General features: G+C 41.1%; 1 protein-coding gene across 1 annotated transcript; it reads right to left on the reverse strand.

Moving 5' to 3' along the window:
- Positions 1 to 12,204: 12,204 nt before the first annotated feature.
- Positions 12,205 to 21,010, reverse strand: tex261 (testis expressed 261). The gene is made up of 6 exons (XM_057855529.1): positions 20,755 to 21,010; positions 18,829 to 18,908; positions 18,611 to 18,764; positions 18,476 to 18,543; positions 18,260 to 18,362; positions 12,205 to 16,071 (listed from the first exon to the last, which is right to left on the reverse strand). The coding sequence occupies exons 1-6, from the start codon at positions 20,831 to 20,833 to the stop codon at positions 15,956 to 15,958; spliced, it is 600 nt and encodes a 199-aa protein (XP_057711512.1). The 5' UTR covers positions 20,834 to 21,010; the 3' UTR covers positions 12,205 to 15,955.
- Between the last annotated feature and the right edge of the window lie 6,841 nt (positions 21,011 to 27,851).

Here is a 27,851-nt window from a genome sequence, read left to right on the forward strand (position 1 = left end):
AAGCAGCTCATGCTGAAAATTATGACAACATTTTCTCACATTTAGCGCCACACAGCGTTTAAAATGTGGTCTAAAAATGTTAGTCACTTTTTTTTGCACATTTACAACATTATTTAGCAACTTCAATCTTTATTTTTAAATAGTAAGTATTGGACATGTTTAAATCCAGAACTAAATATTTAATTGAAATCTTAAATGTAAATGTTAAATTTATATCCTAAATTTATATCTTATATACAAATGTTTAATATATATCTTAAATCTAAATGTTAAATTCATATCTCAAATCCAAATGTTAAATATATATCTTAAATCTAAATGTTAAATTTAAATCTTAAATTTAAATCCCAAATATATATCTTAAATGTAAATGTTAAATTTAAATCTGGAAACGGTTGAAACTAAATATTTAGTTTGCTGTTTGCTTACGTTGCTTGAAAATGAATAAAACTTACTTAACGGTAGCAGACGTGAACATGGTCATGAATCATTGTGATAATACCAATATCTAGGTAAAATACACATTTAAGAGAAACTATTTAAAGATTATTTTGTGTTTTTCGTGTCACTTTTGCTTATATGAGCCTAGTAAAGTTACTATGAATAGCGACAAGGGGTCTCTGTTGGAGTGGACTAAGCAAACCGTCTGAGCTGCTCCATCTTTTATTTTGTTACTTCCGGTCTCCAGTCATGTGAATTTGCATATTAAGCTAAATATTTAGTTTCAACCATTTCTAGATTTAACATTTACCATAATTTTTGCACTATAAGGCACACCTGACTATAAGCCGCCATCCACCAAATTTGCCCCAAAAGCGGCATTTGTTCATAGATAAGCCCCACTGGACAATAAGCTGCAGCTGTCCTCACTATATGATGGGATATTTACACCCAAAAATGTGTCATAAGGCTGTCGTAAGACCAAATTAACCACCATGAAGCTTTGAACCAATTGACTGCAGAGCTTCATTGCTTCAAGAAGCTTCATTTGGCCATCACTGTTTTCTTGGGGTAGACACTCAACCTCTGCTGCCACCTGCTGTCAACACTGCTGCCATCCAACATGCCTCCTAGCATGCATTGCAGTGCTACAGATGTTTAAACAACAATCAAAATTCATGTTGTAAGTTAACTTTCTTCAGTTACTGTTCTAGTTGTTTCATTAATTGCTAGTTATGGAATTTGCTAACACTTTATTTGACAGTGGTGCAATAAGACTTTCATAAGACCATCATAATTATGACATAACACTGCCATGAGCATTAATGAATGCTTAAGGCAGACATCATTTTGTTTCATCCGGCAAATCATCTCATTTTTGAATGGATGTAAAAAATCCGAGCTGGACATAAATTGAATTAGTGACACTTAATGACATCCGTCATAAGCATTCATTAATGCCCATGATAATGTCATGTCATAATTATGACGGTTTTATGGCAGTTTTATGACGCCATTAAAGTGTTACCAATTAACCCAACTCAATCAACAAATAAGCCGCACTGGACTATAAGACCCAGGACTCAAAATGAGGAAAAAAAGTAGCGGCTTATAGTCCGAAAATGACGGTGAATTAAGTATTTAGATATATATTTAAGATTTACATTTAGGATATAAATTTAACATTTAGATTTAGGATATATATTTAAAATTTAGATTTAAGATATCTATTTAGGATATAAATTTAAGGGTTACATTTAAGATATAAATTAATTATTTAGATTTGATTATTATAGATTATTTAGATTTAATCATTCAAGTCCAATACTTATTATTTAAAAATAAATATTTCAGTTGCTAAATAATGTAAATGTGCAAAAAAAAGTGACTCAAATTTTTCACACATCTTAAACACTGTGTGGCGCTAAATGTGAGAAAATTTTGTCGTAATTTTCAGCATGAGCTGCTTTAAAAACGACGCCCAATACTAAATTTCCATTTGATAAACAAGTGTCTGAGGTACTTCTGCTTTACTTCCTTATGTCTGCAAGCAACTTCCATTGTAGAATTTCTCCATCCAAAACAACAGATGAGCTGGAGTAACATAACTCATCAAAATCCCTTAAAAAAAGACAATTTGGAAATACCGCATCCATCTGCCATCTTCACGGCAGGGGAGGACAACATGTTCATGGAGGCAGATTTGAAACCAAGCTCGTGCCACCAAAAAGACCAGGTGTTTTTGTAGCCGTGTTGTCCTGTGCTAAAAAAAAATACCAAAGCTAAAATCTTGCGCATGAAACGACTTGTTGCCTTTGACATTGTTATTACAATGATTGGAATTATGATGATCTTTAATATTATTTTCTACATTTACTGTATCTGCTGCTAGCCTGTTGCTAATCAGTACGTGTAGCATGACACAATTATGTAAACGCATAAATGCAAGTGTTACAAGTTTTTTGTTTGTTTGTTCACAGCTGGAAAACGCTGTTATGCAAGGGAAGACGACTTGTACGTTGATGGACATACAGGGTATCACAAAAGTGAGTACACCCCTTGCATTTCTGCAGATATTCAAGTATATCTTTTCATGGGACAACACTGGCAAAATGACATTTGACACAATGAAAAGTAGTCTGTGTGCAGCTTATATAACAGTTAATTTATTTTCCCCTCAAAATGACTCAAAATATAGCCATTAATATCCAAACCCCTGGCAACAAAAGTGAGTACACCTCTTAGAAACTACATCCCTAAATGTCCAAATTGAGTACTATTGCTTGTCATTTTCCCTCCAAAATGTCATGTGACTGGTTCGTGTTACTAGGTCCAGGTGTGCAGATGTGTCAACTGTCAATATTTTGTGTGGCCATCACTATTACCCAGAACTGCCTCTACTCTCCTGGGCATGAAGTTGACCAGAGCTTCACAGGTTGCCACTGGAATGCTCCTCCATGACAACGTTGCGGAGCTACCAGATATTTGAGACTTTGCACACCTCCACCTTCCGCTTCAGGATCCCCCAAAGATGTTCTATTGGGTTCAAGTCTGGAGACATGCTTGGCCAGTCCATCACCTTTACCCTCAGCCTCTTCAGTTAAGCAGTTGTCATCTTGGAGGTGTGTTTGGGGTCATTGTCATGCTGGAACACTGCCCTGCGACCCAGTTTCTGGAGGGAGGGGATCATGCTCTGCTGCAGTATTTCACAGTACATGTTGGGGTTCATTTTTCCCTCAATGGAATGTAACTCTCCAACACCTGCAGCACTCATGCAACCCCAGACCATGATATTCCCACCACCATGCTTGACTGCAGGCATGACACACTTATCTTTGTACTCCTCACCTGGTCGCCGCCACACATGCTTGAGACCATCGGAACCAAAGAAATTAATCTTCGTCTCATCAGACCATAGGACATGGTTCCAGTAATCCATGTGCTTTGTTGACATGTTTTCAGCAAACTGTTTGCGGGCTTTCTTGTGTACCGTCTTCAGAGGAGGTTTCCTCCTGGGGTGACAGCCATGCACACCAATTTGATGTAGAGTGTGGCGTATGGTCTGAGCACTAACAGGCTGACCCCCCCACCTATTCAATCTCTGCAGCAATGCTGACAGCACTCCTGCGACGATCTTTCAAAGAAAGCATTTGGATGTGATGCTCAGCACGTGTACTCAGCTTCTTTGGACGACCGACCTGAGGCCTGTTCTGAGTTGACCCTGCCCTTTTAAAACGCTGGATGATCTTAGCCACTGGGCTGCAGCTCAGTTTCAGGGTGTTGGCAATCTTCTTGTAGCATTGGCCATTTTCATGTAGCGCAACAATACGTCTTTTAAGATCCTCGGAGAGTTCTTTGCCATGTGGTTCCATGTTGGAACTTTCAGTGACCAGTATGAGAGCTGCACTACAAATTTGAACACACCTGCTCCCTATGCACACCTGGACCTAGTAACACTAACGAGTCACATGACATTTTGGAGGGAAAATGACAAGCAGTACTCGATTTGGACATTTAGGGATGTAGTTTCTAAGGGGTGTACTCACTTTTGTTGCCAGGGGTTTAGATATTAATGGCTATATTTTTAGTTATTTTGAGAGGGAAATAAATTAACTACTATATAAGCTGCACACGGACTACTTTTCATTGTGTCAAAGTGTCATTTTGTCAGTGTTGTCCCATGAAAAGATACATTTAAATATCTGCAGAAATGCAAGGGGTGTACTTACTTTTGTGATACACTGCATATCAAGACTACGTACGTTCTACTTAGATGATGGAAGGCTTGACTCCCGTGAGCAGCCGAGAGGCAGGGGCTGGGAGAGACGGTGGCTCGCCTTGCGGCGGACCGTCAGCCGCCGAGGGTCTGCGTAATGTCGGGTCAAAGTTTAGCGAGGCTCTCAAGCTGTTCTGGAGCTCTGCTGACTGATATCACATTCTCATTTGCGATTTTTTCTAATAATTTTATAAATTGTGATTTATTGACCTGTTTTGCACGTGCACCAATAGTTTAAAAAAAAAAAACAAGAAATTGAATCATGTTGTCCAAATGTTTTATTGCGATCAATATCTGCAATAAAAAGAATGACATACTTTATTTTGTTTATATGTACATACCTTTTAGTATTTCCTATAACAACAAAATCCGTGTCTGCATTCGGGAAATGTAATATAATTTGTAATTTCACCTCATTTTGGTCACTAAGTGCCCGGCGTATCAATCTATACATCACGTCAACACAGGCTGACAGGTTGTTTTAATTTTGTCCACGAATGATCAACGAAGTGATAAGAACAATCATACAATCTCATTTACGTCTCATCTACGTCGTGCTGAATCCATTTTTGAAGATTCCGTGAGTTCCTGTGGCTTGATTTTGCTGTTTTTAACTTCGCCAACACACTGCTAACTTCAACCGCAACTCATGAGGTTTTTTACTAACCGGAAGTTCGAAGCAGACATTGTCCAAGATGGTGCCACAAAATTTCAGTCAAGAAACTTGTCTATAGTACTCAGCTCAACACAAAACTACGAACCTCATTTGACCTATCAGTAGTTCTGCCTCAGGCCACTAGATGGCAACATTACAACAGGACTGACCTACTTAAATGATAGCAGAATATGATTGTAGTAAATCTTTTTTGTGCGAGTGTTGTGTGGAATGTGTAGTTGTAAAAGGGGAAAAGATGTACACACGTTGCCCAAACCATCTTGCAATTACAACTGCGGGGGGCCTGGGGGGTGGTCTCGTCCATCCTGAGAGCCCCAGTGCTCTGACAAGTAAATTATGAGTCTGGATAAGAGCCCGGCATCTTCCTCAAAATGCCGTTTTTGACAGCAGAGTGGGCACATGACGCCTGCCGATGCAACATTCTAAATCACTTGTGTGCAATCATCCTACAGATAATTAGGGAGTGCTGCAAACATGCTTTTCAACACACAATTGGCACACCACCTCCTTCAAACGTGCCGGACAGGATGTTCACTCAAAAAATAAAAAGAAATCCATGTTTATGTATTTCAACCAAACTGGAATCACAAGCAATCATAATCATTCGAGGCGCTCTTTTATGATTTATCGACTATCAGACTGACTGATTGCAAAGACCGTGAATCATCGGCAGAAAGACAGAGAGCTATTTTCTAAAAAGTTAGGATGACAAAACGGACATTTGGCTGGTTTGGTGGTGAGACAAAGCAGATGTGTTTGAAAAATTAACTGTGTAATACTGAAACTAAGCAAACCGACTTTCCTACTCTTCAAATAGTTCTAATGTTATTTAGACTTAGACTTCACTATCACTTGACAAGACAACTCCTACAATGTGCCACGCCTTGCCGTAGGGGCCCGACCCAGGCAGATCGTTGAGTTGGCTTTCACTGTGATAAACTCAAACACACTGCGTTCTAACGCCGGATTTAGGTCGAAACAGGACGAAGGTTTCATTGCATACAAGCAGGCAGGAGTGTCTCAAGAGTGATTTGGTCAAGGATTCAAGGAAATTATGATATCGAATAGCACCATGGATGCATTTTGAAACGTGAAAAGAATCAATGGATAAAATTAGTATAACTTTGGCTTGAAATATTTACATAAAATAAACGATACCTGCCATTTTTTTGCTTTTAACCAAGAATCTAGACTGTTTTACGTTCATATCTATAGAAATTCTGCGATTCATGCATTTATTTGCAAGAATTTTTAACTTAAAAAGCTCATTTGGTGACGGCCGCCATGTTAGATTTTGTATCTCTTCACAATAGGGTAACTAATTTGAAATATTTACGTAAAATGAACGATAACTACCCGTTTTTTGCTTTTAACCAAGAATCGAGACAGTTTTAAGCTAGCATCTATCGAAATTCCATGATTTACGCATCTATTTGCAAGAATTTTCAATTCAGAAAGCTCGTTTTGTGACAGCCGCCATGTTGGTTTTTGTATCTCTTCACAATAGTGTAACTAACTTGATGTATTTACGTAAAATGAACGATAACAGCCCGTTTTTTTTTTTTTTTTGCTTTTAACCAAGAATCTAGACTGTTTTACGTTCACATCTATAGAAATTCTACAGTTTACGGATCTATTTGCAATAATTTTCAACTGAAAAAGCTCGTTTTGTGACTGCCACCATGTTGGATTTATCTCTGCACAATAGCGTAACTTACTTGAAATATTTACGTAAAATGAATGATAGCTGTCCGTTTTTTAGCTTTTCACCAGGAATCTAGACGGTTTTACGTTCACATCTATAGAAATTCCGCAATTTACGCATTTATTTGCAAGAATTTTCAACTTAAAAAGCTCTGTTGTGACGGACGCTATGTTGGATTCTGTATCTGTACACAATAGCGTAACTTTAGCTTGGAATATTTAAATAAAATGAACAATAACTACCCGTTTTTTTTTGCTTTTAACCAAGAATCTAGACTGTTTTACCTTCATATCTATAGAAATTCTGCTATTTACGCATTTATTTGCAAGAATTTTCAATTTAAAAAGCTTGTTTTGTGACGGTCGTCATGTTGGATTTTGTATCTCTACACAATAGCGTAACTTTTGCTTGAAATATTTACGTAAAATGAACGATAACTGCTCATTCTTTGCTTTTAACTAGGAAACTAGACTGTTTTACAATCATATCTGGAGAAATTCCGCAATTTACGCATTTATTTGCACGAATTTTTCACTTAAAAAGCTCGTTTTGTGACGGCTGCCATGGTGGATTTTGTATCTCTAAACAATAGCGTAACTTTTGCTTGAAATATTTATGTAAGAAGAGTGATAACTGCCAGTTTTCTTTGCTATTAACCAAGAATCTAGACTGTTTTACGTTCATATCTCTAGAAATTCCGCGATTTACGCATTTATTTGCAAGAATTTTCAACTTAAAAAGCTCTAAAAACGCTACAAGACAATTGTGACATTAGAACTCAGTCAGTTCAATCAGTTATTATATTTAGAAAAAAGCTAATCTGTTTTAAATTGTGTTAATTTCTTTTGTTGAAACTGATTCTGCATGCTTTCCTCTAGTACTTTAATATGTTTCTGATGTGAGAATTGAGTGTTTTAGCAGCTGTTGAAAACTTGCGTCAAAATTGCACTAAATTAAAAATTAAAGTTGCTATTTCTGGCAAAAACTTATGTCAAATATTGCAGCTGATCCTGAAAATAAAGGTGATTGTCTCTGCATTTGGTGATTTTTGTGCATCTAGCGTAAAATATGAGAATTTTATAGCCATTTTTAAGTTTTGTTATACTTGTATAAAAGAATCACGATTTTATCATGGAACGACTTTTGAATTTTTGGATGCTGCAGCTTATGGAGCTCATATATGCCTAAGGGAGGTGCCTGTTTAAGTTTTTTAAAATTGGCCCCGAGCCCCGTCAACTGATAGTGAAGTCCATGATTTAATAAATTAAGAGTTGGGCCTTGTCATGGACCATTTTCTTCCCATTGAGATCCGGTTGTCATGTCAACGACACCGAAAAATGCTCATGCAATGCCAGAAATCCCAGTCCACTGGACGTCAACGGCAAAAAAAACCCGACAATATATGCTGGAAGAGGGATGTTTTCTTGCTAATAAAACATGTTTTTTCCCCTTGCTCCAGCAACACTTAAATTCTAAATTTGAAAAAAGGCCTCAGTCGGCATGCTAATTAGGGAAGTCAAAAATAAACCTTCCAGCCACTCAAATATTAATGGAGGCTTTAAAGCAAAATCACATTTACGTCCTTCCTGGGTCAAGTACTGGAAGAACCGAACCTGGCTGGATAGACCATTATTCAAATGAGCCCAGACAGACCTTAATAGAATCAGCCCGACCATTAGCTTCTGTTTTTGCAAGCTGTAGATGTGAACGTGCAGCCTACGTGGATACTTTCATCAGCTGAAAAAAAACACAACCTCTCAGCCAACCTTAAAAGGTTGTAAATGAGAGTCAATCAGGGTAGCACAACTGCATACCAAACACACCCGAGCCTTGCTTAACCAATTCACTGCCTCAGTTAGCGATAGCCGTCCACCCGAAGAAGTCATTGGTAAGGATATAAATGATTTTCAAAACATTTGGGCAGACTGTGTTTAACAGTGTATAACAAAAGTGAATACACCCCTCGCATTTCTGCAGATATTTAAGTATATCTTTTCATGGGCCAACACTGACAAAATGACACTTTGACACAATGAAAAGTAGTCTGTGTGCAGCTTATATAAATAGAGAATTTATTTTCCCCTCAACTCAAAATATAGCCATTAATATCTAAACCCCTGGCAACAAAAGTGAGTACACCCCTTAGAAACTACATCCCTAAATGTCCAAATTGAGTACTGCTTGTCATTTTCCCTCCAAAATGTCATGTGACTCGTTAGTGTTACTAAGTCCAGGTGAGCATAGGAAGCAGGTGTGTTCAAATTTGTAGTGCAGCTCTCACACTCTCTCATACTGGACAGCTCTTCCACTCCTCCATGACGACGTTGCGGAGCTGCCGGATATTTGAGACTTTGCGCACCTCCCCCTCCCGCTTGAGGATCACCCAAAAATGTCCTATAGGGTTTAAGTCTGGAGACATGCTTGGCCAGTCCATCACCTTTAGGGGCAGTTTACATGGCGACACAAAGACGCAATGACTGAGCAGCAGACTCCTCGCGTGCATATGGTGTCTGCGAAGACGAAAAATTCTGAAACCTGCCTCCAAAGTGGAAGAATCCGATTGATGGGGGTTGAGGGGGGGCTTCCTCGGCATGCATATCAAAGGCTAACGTCAGCACTCGTACACGTCACATTGGGCGTGCGCAGCGGTGCTACTAAACATTAAAAACAGCAAATATGGCGGAATGTCGGCTTTAATTTACCGTTTTAATAATATTTTTAAATATGTAGAATGTTTCCATTTTTGTGCCTTTTTGAACTAAAGAAAAATGCCATTGCTTCGAGTGGGCCTATTTTTTCCGGGATGAGGGAGCTTGGTGGGGTCAAAGTGCACCATTCTCCGTCGCCCTGTAAATCTGCACTGCCCCCTAGGGCCTGAGATGAATACTATCTCGTTTTCATGCGGAATTGCGACATTGTTCGAATAGAGACGCAAATGCAAATACAAATTTGAAATTTTTCGTATTCTCGGAGAGTCACCATGTAAACGGCCCCTTACCCTCAGCCTCTTCAGTAAAGCAGTGGTCATCTTGGAGGTGTGTTTGGGGTTATTGTCATGCTGGAACACTGCCTTGCGGCCCAGTTTCTGGAGGGAGGGGATCATGCTCTGCTGCAGTATTTCACAGTACATGTTGGAGTTCAATGGAATGTAATTCTCCAACACCTGCAGCACTCATGCAGCCCCAGACAATGACATTCCCACCACCATGCTTGACTGTAGGCATGACACACTTATCTTTGTACTCCTCACCTGGTTGCCACCGCACATGCTTGAGACCATCGGAACCAAACAAATTGATCTTCGTTTCATCAGACCATAGGACATGGTTCCAGTAACCCATGTGCTTTGTTGACATGTCTTCAGCAAAATGTTTGCGGGCATTCTTGTGTACTGTCTTCAGAAGAGGCTTCCTCCTGGGGTGACAGCCATGCACACCAATTTGATGTAGAGTGTGGTTTATGGTCTGAGCACTAACAGGCTGACCCCCCACCTCTTCAATCTCTGCAGCAATCTTTTGAAGAAAGCATTTGGATGTGACGCTCAGCACGTGCGCTCAGTTTTTTTGGATGACCAACCAGAGGTCTTTTCTGAGTGGACCCTGCTCTTTTAAAACCCTGGATGATCTTAGCCACTGCGCTGCAGCTCAGTTTCTGGGTGTTGGCAATCTTCTTGTAGCCTTGGCCAACTTCATGTAGCACAACAATACATCTTTTAAGATCCTCAGAGAGTTCTTTGTCATGTGGTGCTGCCATGTTGGAACTTTCAGTGACCAGTATGAGACAGGCATGAAAATGGGTCAGGGGTTAAAAAGGTGAGAAATGTGTGGAGGACATATGTCCGGCGTTTTGCCAAAATGTATACATCGGCGAAGCGTCCTACTGTATATGAGGCAAATTTGACACCCAAAGTACTAACGTGTGCTCTCAACTTGTTTTTTTAGATACATACAAGCAGAACGTGCTAAAAAATGCCTTAAGAAAGACGTAAATGTAGTTATATCAAATAAGGACGGTTTAAATACGCTACGTGACTAATGTGGTCAACTGCTTTAAAGCTACCACAAAAAAACACAATGGTTAAAAGTATGGTAGGGTAATACATGCAAAAAGTATTTTTGAGGGAATGAAAAGGTCATAAAAAACTCAGTAAAAACAAAAATAGTGAGTATTCGCCGCTTTTAACTGAATGTTTGCGCAAGCAGGCTGAGCATTGTGTACGGCGATATTAGAAGATTGTGTTTCTTCTTTTATATTACCGTTAAATACACAAGCTTGACGCTAACTTAATGGGAGCTATTTTTTCACTGGAGATTTGGCTAGCTCTGGCAGTGTTCGATGCAAGTTGCAACAAACGGCAGTAAGTTTGTTATACAGCAAAATATGAAAAGGATTGAAACCCTTACTCTAGCAAATGCATTCATCTGAAAAAAATATTGAGAGTGAGACCTTCCCTCGTCCAGCGAAAGTGAATTTGTGCTTAGGGCAAGATCATCTGTCACAATTAGCGATCTTTGACGCTATCCTTTTTTCCACTTCAAGCTTGTTTCTTACTTAGCGGTTGTGAGACTTAAAACCTCAACGAAGTTGCTCTTCCAGCTAAGCCTAGGCTAACATTCGTCTTTGTTAAGTTTTTAATTATTTTGTATTTTGAATTTGAAAGGAAAATGTGTTTTGTTTTCGGCGAACTTTTTATGGTGCCAAACAGTTGAAGCTACTCACACATGGAAAAATACTATTGTACAACGTTTTAAATGTATTCATTTTGTATATTTCAGTTACCACGATTTGAGAGCTCAATAAATTGAAGAAAAGTACGCCTTGTGTTTTGGTTTTGGATTCACTGGAATAGCGTCACTGACACACAAATCAACAAACGGAAAGGAGTGAGCGCTGCCGCACCACTTTTGGCTGCATTTTTGACAGATGAAAAATAATAGCGAAACGTACTACGGTGTGACAGATCATTTTAGTGGTTTTGAAACCGCGACGTTTTCATACCATGGTAAACCCTGACACCGGAAACCGGCACATGCCTACTCTCGCCCCTCCCCTTAAAAAGTTTCTCCCCGGATCTACATGATTCACGTAGGTCACCCTTTTTGACTTCAAAACGGCGAATTTCGCCTAAAGGTGAGAGATTTTCATGCCTGATAAGAGAGTGTGAGAGCTGCACTACAAATTTGAACACACCTGCTCCCTTTGCGCACCTGGACCTAGTAATACTAACGAGTCACATGACATTTTGGAGGGAAAATGACGAGCAGTACTCAATTTAGACATTTAGGGATGTTGTTTCTAAGGGGTGTACTCACTTTTGTTGCCAGGGGTTTGGATATTAATGGCTATATTTTGAGTTATTTTTAGGGGAAAATAAATTAACTCTATTAAATAAGCTGCATACAGACTACTTATTGTGTCAAAGTGTCATTTTGTCAGTGTTGTCCCATAAAAAGATATACTTAAATATCTGCAGAAATGCGAGGGGTGTACTCACTTTTGTGATACGTTATATAATGTAAAGCCAGATAATCGGCTAGCTTTTCCAAATAGTCTTGAGCGTTTCAGCTCCTTGGCAGTTCCTGAAAAGGCAGAGAAATTGGAGAGAGGGGATGATGCTGCAGATGACGAATCCCCCTCTGGACGTCATCCTTTCCGCTTGAGTGAGTCCAGTGGGCCGGAGCCAGGTCCTGGAATCTAGCTAATGAGACACCCCCGCCCGCCCCGAGGACTGCCGGCACCTTATTGGTGGAGTGTCTAGCCAGGACTGAGCTGATTGGTTGACGGAGAAGCTGTTAGCAGTGAGGATACTGATTTTTGTTCCCAAATGAAATCATGTGGCTGTTGTACTTAATCAACTCGTGAGTTTATCCTGAGTAGACATCCAATCTTTTTGAAGTGGGAGAGTGACATTGAATGAACATTTGTTCATAGGTAGTGTGTTGTGTTCAGTTCGAACTGAAATAAAAAAGTAGGAATGAAAATTGATCTGCAAATGGATTTAAGTGCGTCCAAGATTGGTTTTTGGTCTAGGAATCAGTCCGGAAACCAAATTTTAAGGGTCTCCACTCCCTAAACTCTTGGTCTTGGCATGTTCAGATCTCAGATGGTTTAGTCTTGAGTACAAGACCACTTGAATGACTAAGGCCGTCCCTCGCTTTGATCCTTTACTTGGCTGCAAAATAAATGATAAAGACATATCTATAGATGTTATTTATTCAACGAGCTATCCGCAGGGACAATGAGAGCAAGATGCTGACATGAATAAAACAGTATTCGCCTGAGCCGCGAGCTCTCATCCGGAACCCGCGCCCGTTTGAAGTCAAGTGTGAAGAACTGCTTTGCAATCTCCCAGATTGTGTTGATTGAACTGAAAGCACCCCTATTGACCTGACGGTGGCGCAACCAGAAAGCGTGCGTTGGAGTCTCCTGACAAGCCGTGGAGGCAACTTTGAGCTTCTTGTTCTCGCTAGGGATTGGAGGGGGCGGAGTTCAGCTGGAGGTCAGGCTGCACGATGAGCATTGGATGTCCTGCTCGAACGTCCTCCGATCAGCTCATGGTGGCAGATGCCTGCGGGGGTTGAAGAGCGAGCGAGCGTGGGCGGAGGCTCCGACCGACCGATGAGGTCACCGAGTCAGCGTGGATCATCGTGTTTTGCGGAAACATAACTCATTCATCGCCCGGCGGCTCAAATATTCGGTTGCCAATGATCCCAGCGCCCCGGTCGATCCCTAAAGTGAGGGTCGTGGCACCTTCGTGATAATGGCCCTTGACTGAACGTGCGCAGTTTGCGAGCGTGACATCATAAAAAATGCAGGCGGCGGCATATGGCGTGCCGAACTGCGTTAGCGACAACGTAGTTGCACAGCACTCGCTAATCTGGATCTGTTACTGCCGGTGCAGGGGTCAGGGGTTCATCTGCCCCTGTTGTCATGGTGACAATGGTAGAGGTGTAACTATACATCGATCTGAAATTCTGAATCAATACTTGACGCTGAAAAGATCGAAACTCCACGACTTTCCAATTCCTGTTGTGACCAAGCACAAACAAGCTCCCCTTAAGACTGACTTTCACGAAGCCTTTAGCACGAACAGGTAAGTGTAGATGTTCCATCAATTTTAAATGCAGTGCCAAAGAGCAGCATCTCCTCCTTTTATAGCGACAACTTCGCAGAAGATCCCGGAGATGGTCTCACGGATGTGACCCCATTATGTTGTTGAGCGACTTCACCTCCGTTTCTATGCGCGTTCCTCCTGAGGATGGTTTACGTGCGCACACTTCAACGGGATTCAATTAAGGGTGACGAATTCACCTCCTCGCACTTCGGAGAAGGTCACGATATTGAGCAGTGTTTTATCAATCCGTGATTAGCTGCTTGTTTGTTCAGATATCAAATTTGTCATTGGAGGTATTGTTGTGATGCTACAATTAGGGGGGGCGTGAATAATAGGATGAATTATTCATGGAAGTGGGGCTAGCACGCTAGTCGGCACAGAATAGGTTAAGATGGATCTGAACGATGGTCGTTTCGGGGAAACGCAGTCCCAAAGATGAGGTTGGAAATAAGGCTGAAAAATGGGATTCCTTCTAAAAATCGAAGGACTCCAGGACCCGGAGGCCGCGGGGCAGCAGGCGGGTCCCCGCGCGCGGTGCATTCACAGTTCAGCGGCATCTCGACCTAAATGCGATGTGACGGGAGAACCTTTACTGATGCGAGCGGCAGTGTAGTATCAGGGAGGGCTGACCGAGCTGTGAACCGCTTGGCGAACACGGAGCAAATTAACATGGGCAGAAATAGCTCCGCCGCGTAGCTCCGTCACGGCCCTTGCAACATTGGGAGGCCGGGCGGCTAGCAGAACCACTCCCCTAAAATTCAAATTTTGCTTCTGGGAAATTGTTTTCCATCTTTCCCGGTCAAATTTCCTCGCTGCTTCTGTCCGACTTATTTTCTATCCAATCAGATACCAGTCTGTGTTGCCAAGCTAATGTAATCTGCCCCTGAACTGGGAGGGCTAGCGGGAAATGATCATGTTTGAGCGCAATTGATGAAATCAAATGAGCAGGAACACAAGCGTTGCCTTCATGATCAATTGTGCTTAATGAGTTAAATACAGTAAAACCTGAGGTCAAATAAAGTTCACCTGAAAATGTGTCACTGCCTTTTAGCTAACACATGAAATTTCACCCAATACCCCTAACAATTTAGGAGTGTTGGCGTTCACAGCCGGCTCGACACCTTGATGAAACAGTCTCTCTTTCATCGCGAGTGTACAAGCTGGCTCTGAGAAGGCCCGGGTGGCAATGCCGAGGGAGGTCGCCGCGCGGTCAGCGTCCAGAGCTCGATGTGACTCTGGGCTGCTAAACGTGCCACGGTACATTAGCGCACAGGCGTGGGGATGAGGAACAAGAGAGAGGATGTAGGGAATCAGCGCACTTACAGCACACAATTCTAGTCCAGGGGCCGCCCCGAGGGCACGTGGCCCTGGTCATGGTTGCTTATAAAATATAGAAACATATTTGCTTCCTTATCTTGAGCTCATTTCTTAACCCCTGGCTCGAGACTTCACCAAACTCGCCAGCAGAGAGCAGCAAAGAGTAACAAAATCACCCAAATACTAATCCTTCCAAAGTCCAAATCTGACTGGATACTGGATTTATCTCTACATGACTTTAAGATTCAACTTTCTATTGTTCACTCTCCTTATTACCTTCACTTCTTGTGAGTAAACAGCATTCAATAATATTTTCAAATGTTGTCACATGCTACCAGGAAAAGCCTCAGGTCCCGATGGTCACCCTTCAGTTCAGTCAACGGTGAAAGAACACAAACTCAAGGCCATCCTCAAGAATGATTTTTACTCTTACCGCTTCCATTAATTGGCGACTAAATCAAACTGCGCCATTTGTACATGAATTCAGTAAAGCAACTGAGCAGCTTCTCTTACAAAAAGTTTCTCGTTGTCGTCTTCAGAATCAAAACAAGGTAGAAAAATGTGCCGGTCAAAAACAGTCCAGTACATACAATGACAGGTGGCTTCCATTTCATCTTCTGAGCTGCTGCGTGTCTCCTCCTTCCTAAATTGCTGAACTACTCCCAAGTCATCCCGAGGTTTGGGAAGTTCGTCTTCTGACCTTACTGCGGAACAGTTACATGTCCAAACCGGGCAACCGACAGTGAGGATTCTGACTCTGTCGTGTAAGTATCAAACATGCTTTCTAACACTTTAACGAGACAGTCCAGTTGGATTACACAACGATCCGTTAAGATCCTCGACTGGCCCGGCAGGAAGTCCGTTCTCTTTGCCTTTGGATGCCAACCATGACAGACCTCCCCACCCGACCCACCTGAGTCCACAACCTCAGTACATTTTCTGCCTGCTGGGCAGCACAGCCTCCTTGAGGAAGGAGAACACCAAGAGGATCCCCGAGCGTTTCCCTCGCTTGCCTTTGGTGAAGTAATTAGACACCACGTCATCTAAAAACAAACAGAAACAGCAAGAGACAAATTAACTCATTGACATGACACAACATGAAGATCAGCACCTCCAAATCAGAGACCGTGGTCCTCAGTCAGAAAAGGGTGGCGTGCCCTCTCCAGGTTGGGGATGGGATCTTGCCCCAAGTGGAGGAGTACAAGTACAGTGGGGCAAATACGTATTTAGTCAACCACCAATTGTGCAAGTTCCCCTAATTGAAAAGATTAGAGAAGCCTGTAATTGTCAACATGGGTAAACCTCAACCATGAGAGACAGAATTTGGGGGGAAAAAAACTGAAAATCACATTGTTAGATTTTTAAAGAATTTATTTCCAAATTAGAGTGGAAAAAAGTATTTGGTCACCTACAAACAAGCAAAATTTCTGGCTGTCAAAGAGGTCTAACTTCTTCTAACGAGGTCTAACGAGGCTCCACTCGTTACCTGTATTAATGGCACCTGTTTTAACTCATTATCGGTATAAAAGACACCTGTCCACAACCTCAGTCAGTCAAACTCCACTATGGCCAAGACCAAAGAGCTGTCCAAGGACACCAGACACAAAATTGTAGACCTGCACCAGGCTGGGAAGACTGAATCTGCAATTGGTAGAACGCTTGGTGTAAAGAAATCAACTGTGGGAGCAATTATTAGAAAATGGAAGACATACAAGACCACTGATAATCTCCCTCGATCTGGGGCTCCATGCAAGATCTCACCCTGTGGCGTCAAAATGATAATAAGAACGCTGAGCAAAAATCCCAGAACCACACGGGGGGAACCGAGTGAATGACCTTCAGAGAGCTGGGACCACAGTAACAAAGGCTACTATCTGTAACACAATGCACCGCCAGGGACTCAAATCCTGCACTGCCAGATGTGTCCCCCTGCTGAAGAAAGTACACGTCCAGGCCCGTCTGCGGTTCGCTAGAGAGCATTTGAATGATCCAGAAGAGGACTGGGAGAATGTATTATCGTAACATGAAACCAAAATAGAACTTTTTGGTAGAAACGCAGGTTCTCGTGTTTGGAGGAGAAACAATACTGAATTGTATCCGAAGAACACCATACCCACTGTGAAGCATGGGGGTGGAAACATCATGCTTTGGGGCTGTTTTTCTGCAAAGGGACCAGGACGACTGATCTGTGTCAAGGAAAGAATGAATGGGGCCATGTATCGAGAGATTTTGAGAGAAAATCTCCTTCCATCAGCAAGGGCATTGAAGATGAGACGTGGCTGGGTCTTTTAGCATGACAATGATCCCAAACACACAGCCAGGGCAACAAAGGAGTGGCTTCGTAAGAAGCATTTCAAGGTCCTGGAGTAGCCTAGCCAGTCTCCAGTTTTCAACCCCATAAAAAATCTGTGGAGGGAGTTGAAAGTCCATGTTGCCCAACGACAGCCCCAAAACATCACTGTTCTAGAGGAGATCTGCATGGAGGAATGGGCCAAAATACCAGCAACAGTGTGTGAAAAGCTTGTGAAGAGTTATAGAAAAGGTTTGGCCTCCTTTATTGCCAACAAAGGGTACACAACAAAGTACTGAGATGAACTTTTGGTATTGACCAAATAATTATTTTCCACCATGATTTGCAAATAAATTCTTTAAAAATCACACAATGTTACTTTCTGTTTTTTTCCCCACATTCTGTCTCTCATGGTTGAGGTTTACCCATATTGACAATTACAGGCCTCTATAAAAATTTTCAAGTGGGAGAACTTGCACAATTAGTGGTTGACTAAATACTTATTTACCCCACTGTATATAAGAAAGACAGGGCATATTGTGGTAAAGGATAGCTTGTTTAAACAGGAGAATGTCATTGTTAATGACGTAAGGCAACCCACACAAGAAAAGATTTCAATTAAAAAGCTAACTCTGGATCAGGTCGGCTTTTTCCCCCCGTCTTTTTCAGCCCTCGACACTCTTTAAATGAACATTTTTAAGTTCTTCCACATCTTTACCAGCGAATTTGGCACCAGGGACATCATTTTCGGACAGAATTGGTCGGTTTAGCTCAGTTAACATCTCGTTCGTACACCATTTACATGCATCTCGCATGAGGGACAAACACGAGTTTGACCCCTCTAGCAACAGTTGCTAACGTCATGAATATTAATGAGCAAAGGTGACGTATTACGGTACGGTACGCTATTTCAGCTACGTAAATCCCGCATAGTCACTCACCGCCTTGCTGCATAGTGGATGGAAGCACGTTTTCGCCCGCCGACAGCGACACGAAAAAGGCCAAAGGAATCACCCAGAGGCAGATGGTGAAATAAGCTAGCACCTGAAACAACAGAAATACCTATATTAAATTGTTTATTCCAATTTTACAGGGCAAGTGACCGATAGTACCACCAACTGCAGCTCAACACTCTTAAAAACTCCAGTGCACGTTACCTCTGAGAAGGAATAATATTCTTTTGCAAAGAACTGGAAGGCCATGTAGTGGTTTACCACCACCAACACTGCAATGTAAAGACATCAGTTTTAGACACTATGAATCAGTCATCTTCTGGCTTGGCTAGCACGGACCGCAGGAAAGGATGAAGTTGGGCGAGCTCAGTAGGATGTACGGGAACGTCCGCAGCAGACCAAAGTAAACCAGGTTGGTGAAGAGCCCCACCGCCACCATCAACGCCGGGAAGTCTTCAATAATGTACAAACCTGCTAGCACGCCCGTTGAGAACTGTGCGAACAAAGAAATGAGGCGCTAGCGTGCGTTCAAACGCAGGTTTTGACCGCTAACTTACCAGGATCATGTATTTTATGATTCGACTGGTGGCCACCGTGTACTCTTCTATTAGTTCTGCCAAGTAGTACAGACCGGCAGCTGCAATGACATGAAGGCGGGGGGAAAATGAGTAGTTGAAGTTACAAACGGTTTGCTGTTTTCTCAGTTTTTTTTTCATTTATTGTAGTGCTGCAATGATGAATCTATTAACTCGAGTAATTCGATTAGAAAAAAAGATTCGAATTCAATTTTGCTGCTTCGAGTATTCGTTTAATTAAAGTGGCGTTGTAATGGTTTGTTTTGAAAGTGTTAGCATTTGTTTGTTTTTTTTTTTTATTTGGGTGGATACACTGCCCTCTAGTAGCGACAGTGAATGTGATGTAACTGATTTCACATGGCTGAATCCAGCTGCTCCCTGTTAAGACCAACATAAGCAAAGTTTTTATTATTTTTTTAATGCATTCGGAATCTAGGTTATTGGCATATTTAGCCGTTTTTTGTTGGAAGATATGTGTTTAAAAATAAAAAAGTTTGCATATTGTAGCATTTAAGTAGGGCTGCAGTTATCGACTATTTTAGTAGTCGAATAATCGATGAACTAGTTCGAATAATCGAGTAATCGAATAATGAACATAAAAATTTAAAATATCTGAGCTGAGCCTCGAACGGTATAAAAAATAAATAAGGATCTCCGGAAGTACAACAAAAGAACAATTGGCAATCTTACATAGCAAAAGTCCATTAGCTTTGATGCTATAAAATGCTAGCTTTTTTTTTTTTTTTTTTTTTTACAATGCTGTTAACAAATGGTTCAAACACATTTTCCCAAAAAAAAAAAAAAAACGGCTAAAGATACCTATAAACTACATTACGATTCCATTAAAAAAACATTAGCTCAAACAAAAATTGACCTTATGTTGGTCTTAACAGGGAGCAGCAGGATTCAGCCATGTGAAATGAGTTATTCACTGTTGCCACTAGAAGGCAGTGTATCCACCCAAATCAATAAAACTAAATGCAAACACTTTATAAACAAACCATTACAATGCCACTTTAATTAAACGAATACTCCAAACAGCAAAATTTAATTCAAATCTTTTTTAGTCATCCAATTATTCAAGTTAATCGATTTATCGTTGCAGCAGTACATTTAAGCTTGCGGTCTTTTGCTATGTAAGTTAGCCAATTGTTCTTTTGTTATACTGAGATCCTCATGTATTTATTTTTTATACCGTTTGAGGCTCAGTTCAGGTATTTAAATTTTCAACGTTCCTGATCCGATTACTCGATTAATCGAACTAATTAGTTCATCGATTAATCGACTACTAATATAATCGATAGCTGCAGCCCTAATTTATTGCATCACTTGCGGATCTAAGACTTTTCAAAACAACTTCTGAAAGATGATGTAAACGCATTTGTTTGCTTAGGTGACTTCGGTGAGCATTGTAATACATGATGGCAGCCCGCCGGGCTGATAAAGCACGAGGGGAAACATCAGTAAACAAATGACAAAGTAAAACTTCAAATAAGATTTTAAAAAAATGTATATTGTTGTTTGAGATTTTAACCATTTAGGTAATCTAGACTATAAGGAATGCATGAAGAATTTGTACTACAAAACAACTAAAATATAAAACGCTTCAATTATATAGTCAGTATGTTAAAAAGAAATTCACATTTCCAAATAAAACGCCCCAAATTGACCACACAGCTTCTTAGCATTTTGCCACATTAACAATATAAACAGCCCATCATTCTACAAAATTAACATTTATTAGTTGTATCGAGCCCTTTATACACTTTCTGGGACGTTTATGTTTTATAAAAACCCAGCAAAATCAACCACTCAATTCCTAAAATGTGGCGTTTTATACATTAATTTGCACTACAAGTTAGCTAACACGGCTAACATTAGCAATGGCTTATCAAGATGAGCACGTACCTATGGCTAGAGTGACGAAGGACACCTGTATTAACAGCGACAGCCAGCTCAGCAAATTTATAAACCACATCTCTCTCATAAAAATCGACACGTATAAAAACAAAATGGAAACGAATAGCCCGTTAGCTGCTATGTTAGCAACGCTAACAGGCACCGCAGTTCCGGTCAAAGGTTCTCTTCGGGCGAAGGCAGAGGAAAACCTTGAAGGAGGGCCTGTCGTGGCTTTTCTTTGCCTCGAGCGCCGCCTGTCGTTGGAGGACAACGGCGGTAGAACCAGAGTTCATTTATTTAATTTATTAAAAAAATTGCTGTTTCTACATCGACCATACAGTTATTTTGGCATAATAAAAACGACATCGTTGAAATCCAGGACACAGACCAACATCTTTCCGACTTTTATATTGGCTTTAATGTTTTTTTTTTTTTTTTTTTTTAAATAAATTAACTCATTGGCTGCCATTGACAGCAATAAACGTCCAATCCAATGGCACTTAAACATGTTTTTATGCATATCAAGATGTTTCATACATCAACTGTATTACAATTTCATTTTTATTGTATGTGATTTTCAACAATTTCTTATCTATCAATGTCATTTGGATCACTGTATAATTCGAGCACAACTAAAATATACAGTAATTAGAAGAACTGGCCCTGATATCAAATGATCATATTTCATGTTTTTTTATTTTTTAAATCAAATGAAACATTTAAAGAAAAAAAATCAGGAAAATATAATAAATGGTCCATTTTCATGACTGCAATGCCTTATATACACTGCTTACCAAAGTATTGGTACACCTGCGATTCTGTCAGATAATCCCAGGAAATTATTGCAATTACAAATGATTTGGTAGTAATACCTTCATTAAGTTTGCTTGCAATGAAAAACACAAAAGAGAATGGGAAAAAAATTAAATCTTTGTCATTTTACACAAAGCTCCAAAAATGGGCTGGCCAAAAGTATTGGCAACCTTTGAAAAATCATCTGATGCTTCTCTAATTTGTATAATTAACAGAACCTGTTACTTACCTATGGCACATAACAGGTGGTGGCAATAATTAAATCACACTTGCAGCCAGTTAAAATGGATTAAAGTTGAATCAACCTCTGCCACGGTCCCTCCTTGTGTGTACCACATTAAGCATGTAGATAAGAAAGAAGACAAAAGAACTGTCTGAGGACTTGAGAACAAAAATTGTGAGGAAGCATGGGCAATCTAAAGTCTACAACTCCATCTCCAAAGACCTGAATGATCCTGTGTCTACCGTGCGCAGTGTCATCAATAAATGTAAAGCCCATGGCACTGTGGCTAACCTCCCTAGATGTGGATGGAAAAGAAAAATTGACGAGATATTTCAACGAAAGATTGTGCGGATGGTGGATAAAGAACCTCATCTAACATCCAAACAAGTTCTAGCTGTCCTGCAGTCTGAGGGCGTCAACCAGCACTATCAATCGATGTCTGAATGAAAAGGGACTATATGGTAGGATACCAAGGAAGACCTCACTTCTGACCCAGAGACATTAAAAAAAAAAAACAGACTGGAGTTTGCCAAAACTTACCTGAGAAAGCCAAAAACGTTTTGGAGGAATGTTCTCTGGTCAGATGAGACAAAAGTAGAGCTTTTGGGAAAAGACATCAACATAGAATTTCCAGGGTATAAAAGTGAGGCCTTCAAAGAAAACAGCACAGTCCCCACAGTCAAACATGGCAGAGGTTCCCTTATGTTTTGGGGTTGCTTTGCTGCTTCTGGCACTGGACTACTTGACCGTGTGTATGGCATTATGAAGTTTGGAGACTACCAACAAATTTTGCAGCATTATGTAGGGCCCAGTGTGAGAAAGCTGGGTCTCCCTCAGAGGTCATAGGTCTTCCAGCAGGACAATGACCCAAGAAGACCCCACTTCTGACCCAGAGACATAAAAAAAAAAAAACAGACTGGAGTTTGCCAAAACTTACCTGAGAAAGCCAAAAAACGTTTTGGAGGAATGTTCTCTGGTCAGATGAAACAAAAGTAGAGCTTTTGGGAAAAGACATCAACATAGAGTTTCCAGGGTATAAAAGCGAGGCCTTCAAAGAAAACAGCACGGTCCCCACAGTCATTTGGGGGCCCTAAACAAAAAAATGCAAAGGCCCCCATATTTTTGGTCCACCATTTTGTCACAGTGTACTGTGAAACCCATACATGCAATCCAACCCATCCGTCCATATTTTGTATATTAATCAGATTTTATTCCACTGCATACTTCAAACTTCTCACCCCAAATGATTGTCAGTACTTACAGTAGATAGCGCTAAACCTTTTTCTAAAAGAGGAAAGAAAGAAGGAAGAACTTTATTTTTTTTTAAGCTTGTAATCAAGTATCAAAACTCACAAAAGTCAAATAAAGCAAACTGCAGTAAACAAAATAGAATATAAATTAAACAATTGCCAGATTGGGGGCCCCCTAGTGGTCAGGGGCCTTAAGCAGCTGCATAGTCTGCATATAGGCTGGGCCGGCCCTGCCCACAGTCAAACATGGCAGAGGTTCCCTGATGTTTTGGGGTTGCTTTGCTGCTTCTGGCACTGGACTACTTGACCATGTGCATGGCATTATGAAGTTTGGAGACTACCAACAAATTTTGCAGCATAATGTAGGGCCCAGTGTGAGAAAGCTGGGTCTCCCTCAGAGGTCATAGGTCATTCAGCAGTACAATGACCCAAAACACACTTTAATAAGCACTAGAAAAAGTGAAAGAAAGCACTGGAGACTCCTAAAGTGGCCAGGAATGAGTCCAGACCTGAATCCCACACCTGTGGAGAGATCTGAAAATGGCACCCTTCAAATTTCAGCGACCTGGAGCTATATGGCCAAAGAAGAATGGTCTAAAATTCCAGCAGAACATTTTAAGAAACTCATTGATGGATACCGGAAGCGGTTGTTCGCAGTTATTTTGTCTAAAGGTTGTGCTACCAAGTATTAGGCTGAGGGTGCCAATACTTTTATCCGGCCCATTTTTGGAGTTCTGTGTAAAATGATAATGATTTTTTTCCCCATTCTCTTTTGTGTTTTTCCATTGCAAGCAAAATAAATGAAGGTATTACGACCAAAGCATTTGTAATTGCAATCATTTTCTGGGAGAACTTGAGCGTTATCTGACAAAATTGCAGGGTTGACAATACTTTTGGACAGCAGTGTACCAACATTTTAAATGAGCTTTCACAATTTGGACTAAATTCCGGCCTGGTGTTTCATCCTTCCAGGTGATGTCAGCCTCCGCGCATCAATTCTCGCATCTGTGAGTCAACCACGCACGCACAGTAGAGCCATTACTCACGACTTTATTCCCAAAGTTGACGCCTCGGTGGCGGAAAACAATGAAAAATACATGCTCCAAAGTGGCGAGGCATAGAGTAGATAGCGCTAAATAGAGTTAATATGTAATGGGAAACGGTGTGAAGATGCCAAAATGGCGCCTGAGTCAAAGGTGAGAGGAATGCTTTTATACAATAGCGGATATTTATGCGCGCCCCAGCACACATCTGGGTGGAGGTGCGAAAACAAAAGGCGGTGTCTCCAAATACTTCCAGGATGAAGCGTGTCAATCTTACCTCGGGCGAGAGCTTAAATGTGTCTCGGTGGCCGTCCTGAGCTTTAACTGGCTCACACCTCAAAGAGACAAATGTTGTTTTTTTCATGGCGCCCACTCGGATCCGCTTTAATGGAGGATAGCGGTATATAATGCCTTTGGTTTCTTTGACAAGTTCCGTTTGAATGCTTCGCCAGTGCATTTCTCTTAGCTGCAATGGGAGATATAGGGAGGTGACAAAGAGACTTGTGCTATGTATATGTGTTGAAATGTAGAGAGTAAAAGTTTAGTCTAGATAAAAATGAAAACTGAAGTGAATGACGGTGAATAGTCTACTGAAGTATCAAGATGTACTACTGTGTGAACTCCAAAAGGAGATATAACGAGGTGTCAAGAAGACTCGTGCTCTGTATATGTTTCGAAATGTAGAAAGTAAAAGTTTAGTCAAGATAAAAATGAAAACTGAAGTAAATAATGGTAAATATTCGATTTCAGTACCACAACGAAGCACCGTGTGAGCTTCAGTAGGAGATACAACGAGGTGCCAAAAAGACTCGTGCTCTGTATATGTTTTGAAATGTAGAAAGTAAAAGTCTAGTCAAGATGAAAATGAAAACTAAAGTAAATAACGGTGCATAGTCTACTGCAGTACCTCGACGAAGCACCATGTGGGCTTCAATAGGAGATATAACGAGGTGGCAAAAAAACCCGTGTTCTGTATATGTTTCAAAATGTAGGGAGTAAAAGTTTAGTCCAGATAAAAATGAAAACTGAAATAAATAACGGTCAATATCCGATTACAGTACCACGACGAAGCACCATGTGAGCTACATTAGGAGATATAACAAGGTGCCAAAAAGACTCGCGTTCTGTATATGTTTTAAATCATAGGGGGTAAAAGTTTAGCCCAGATTAAAATGACAACTAAAGTGAATGACAGTGAATATTCGATTGCAGTACCAAGACGAAGCACAGTGTGAGCTCCAATAGGAGATACAACAAGGTGTCAAAAAGACTCGCGTTCTGTATGTTTTAAATTATAGAGGGTAAAAGTTTACTCCATATAAAAATGAAAACTGAAGTAAATAACAATGAACCTTCGACTGGAGTGCCAAGACGAAGCATTGCAAGAGTCTGGAGTAGTAGCGCGTTTACCTGCTGATTCCAAAACATTTGAGAAAAATTAACCCGCAGAGTTGACCAAAACAAGCCCGGCCGGGACTTGCCACAAAGACAAAACGCACAAAAGGACAAAGACGCACACGGCACACAAAAAGACGGGCGTCCCGTTTCCTGTTTAAAACGCGGCACCTTCACGCTGTTTTCCAAACACACCAAAACAGACAAATAGCAACGTACACAAGAGTCTTTCAGCGCAAAGAAGGAGGGGTCTTTGACAATGACCTGAATGAGGGAACTGGACGGGGGGCCCCTTTCACAGGTAGGGACCCTATTGTGCGCGTGTAGGCTAAATGGAAGACGCCGCGGACAAAGGCCACAGTAACAAGCGGAGGTGTCAGGCGAAGATAGGCCGCCCATTGATGAGTGCTAATTACAGGGAAAATTTCGAAAAGAAGCTGGTTCATTAGAGCAGCAGCTGGGCCTGGGAGTGCGGCACTTTTGGGTGAAGCTTCAGACACTCTAGAAATTTGATCGGTACATTCCGAGCTGTCTGTTCTTTTCCATTTCCCGGCGTTGGTTTCAGCCACGCTAGCGCTACTACCGTAACGCACGGCACGCCACCCAAAACGGATCCTGTCTCACCGCATCATCTCCTCGGTGACGGTAAGATGATGCACGAGCGTCTCCTTCGCTGCGGGCACCCGGAGGTCAGGCGGCGCCGGCTTCCCGTGGCACGCCCTGTCACACTTGGCCGTCTCAAGGTGCGAACATGTGACAAAACACGCCGTCACACCTGCAGGGTCTCACAAATGCACGGAACACCTGAATAAGACCAGAATGTGGAATTCAGATTTAGTTTTTAGGACAAGAACTACCAGTGTGAATCACTAGCTTAGGTGTATACTTCAGTGTCTCGATTGGATTTAAGTCTGGAGTTTGCCTTAAGTTTTCACTAACAAATACAATTTACATGACGAAAGATGCGTAGAAATACTTATTCAATCACTGCCGTCACTACTCCGGGATGGACACACGTGGCTAATAACCCAACGGACACCGTGATGGCGTCTGTTGTTTGAGCATGTGACCGACCGAGAGCTCCTGAGGCGTGAAAAAAACTCACCTGCTCCGGCTCAGCAACGGGTGCGTGATTGGATTATCGAGGCCTTAAACAGTCGAAGGGAAGGCTACCCTGTCAGGGGTCAACCGGAGGCCACCGGGGCGGGCCAGATGAGGGACGTCGGTCGTGCGCTTTAGCGTGACGATGACGGACAGGATCCGTATTCCCAGGAAGTGGTGGAGAGAGAGACCGGAGATGGATACTTTCTGACAGCGTCGCCTCGCAGACACGCTTGGCCTTCTGGTGACTCCACTGTAGCCACCGTTAGCATACTCGCATATGGCGAGTAAAACCATCGGGACGCTCTCACCGTCCAATAGTTAACTCTTGTGACGTCATTTACGCCATGTTGCTGTGGTCCTTTCGTGCACTGAAACACTGGAAGAATTACCTGTGAAGCTTTAGCTGCGTTAGCTAACCTAATTTTTGTATACAATGTTACCTCTACTTACGGAATTAATTGGTTCAGGAAGCATTTTCGTAACTTGAAAATTCTGTAACTAGAGACACATTTTCCATGTAATTGCTCTAATCTGTTCCAAGCCTCCCAATATTCAGACATAAATCTTTTATAATGCATAAAAATGCATCAAAACATGTAACAAATACATGTTACAGTTAGATTATTGCACAGTAAACACAAAATCAGAATTGTGCAAAATGTAAAAAAAATAAGAATAAAAGTTAATACAGTCATGTAAAGCTGTCGGAAGATAAACAGCGAATGAAGAGGATGCTGGGATACACACAACACACACGCTAGAGGTCCCTATTAGCCAATTGGATGCCAGAAATGCTAAGAAATAGCCAATGGCAGAGCAGCTATGACTATGTAACATCCAGTAAACTCTTTGCATTTCGTATCCTGAAATTTCTCTTGTAACAAGAGGCAATATTTTCCTGTTGAAGCGTGTCTTAACCTGAAAATTGTGTATGTAGAGACGTCGTAAGTAGAGGGACCACTGTAGTTGCTGTTTTTCATTTAAAACAAAGTAACAATAGCATATTACATGGTAAGATAATTATTAGATCATTATTAAACATTTGCTTTTAACAGTGATTGCTTACAATAAAGTTAAGTTGTTGATGATTGATTGCTAGGATTGAATGTTTCGTGATTTAAGTGCAATAAATAGATGTTTTAATAATTGATTGCCAAAGACATATATGCAGTGGGGCAAATAAGTATTCAGTCAACCACCAATTGTGCAAGTTCTCCTACTTGAAAAGATTAGAGAGGCCTGTAATTGTCAACATGGGTAAACCTCAACCATGAGAGA

Source organism: Corythoichthys intestinalis, chromosome 13 (assembly GCF_030265065.1).
Source record: "Corythoichthys intestinalis isolate RoL2023-P3 chromosome 13, ASM3026506v1, whole genome shotgun sequence".
NCBI classification, from domain to species: Eukaryota; Metazoa; Chordata; class Actinopteri; order Syngnathiformes; family Syngnathidae; genus Corythoichthys; species Corythoichthys intestinalis.

Coding starts and splice junctions, on each gene's coding strand:
- tex261 (XM_057855529.1), bottom strand. CDS start 20,833: ATGAGAGAGATGTGGTTTATAAATTTGCTGAGCTGGCTGTCGCTGTTA. Junction 18,363..18,475: donor AATATTATTCCTTCTCAGAG/GTAACGTGCACT, acceptor CTGTTGTTTCAG/GTGCTAGCTTATTTCACCAT. Junction 16,072..18,259: donor ATCCACTATGCAGCAAGGCG/GTGAGTGACTAT, acceptor GTTTGTTTTTAG/ATGACGTGGTGTCTAATTAC.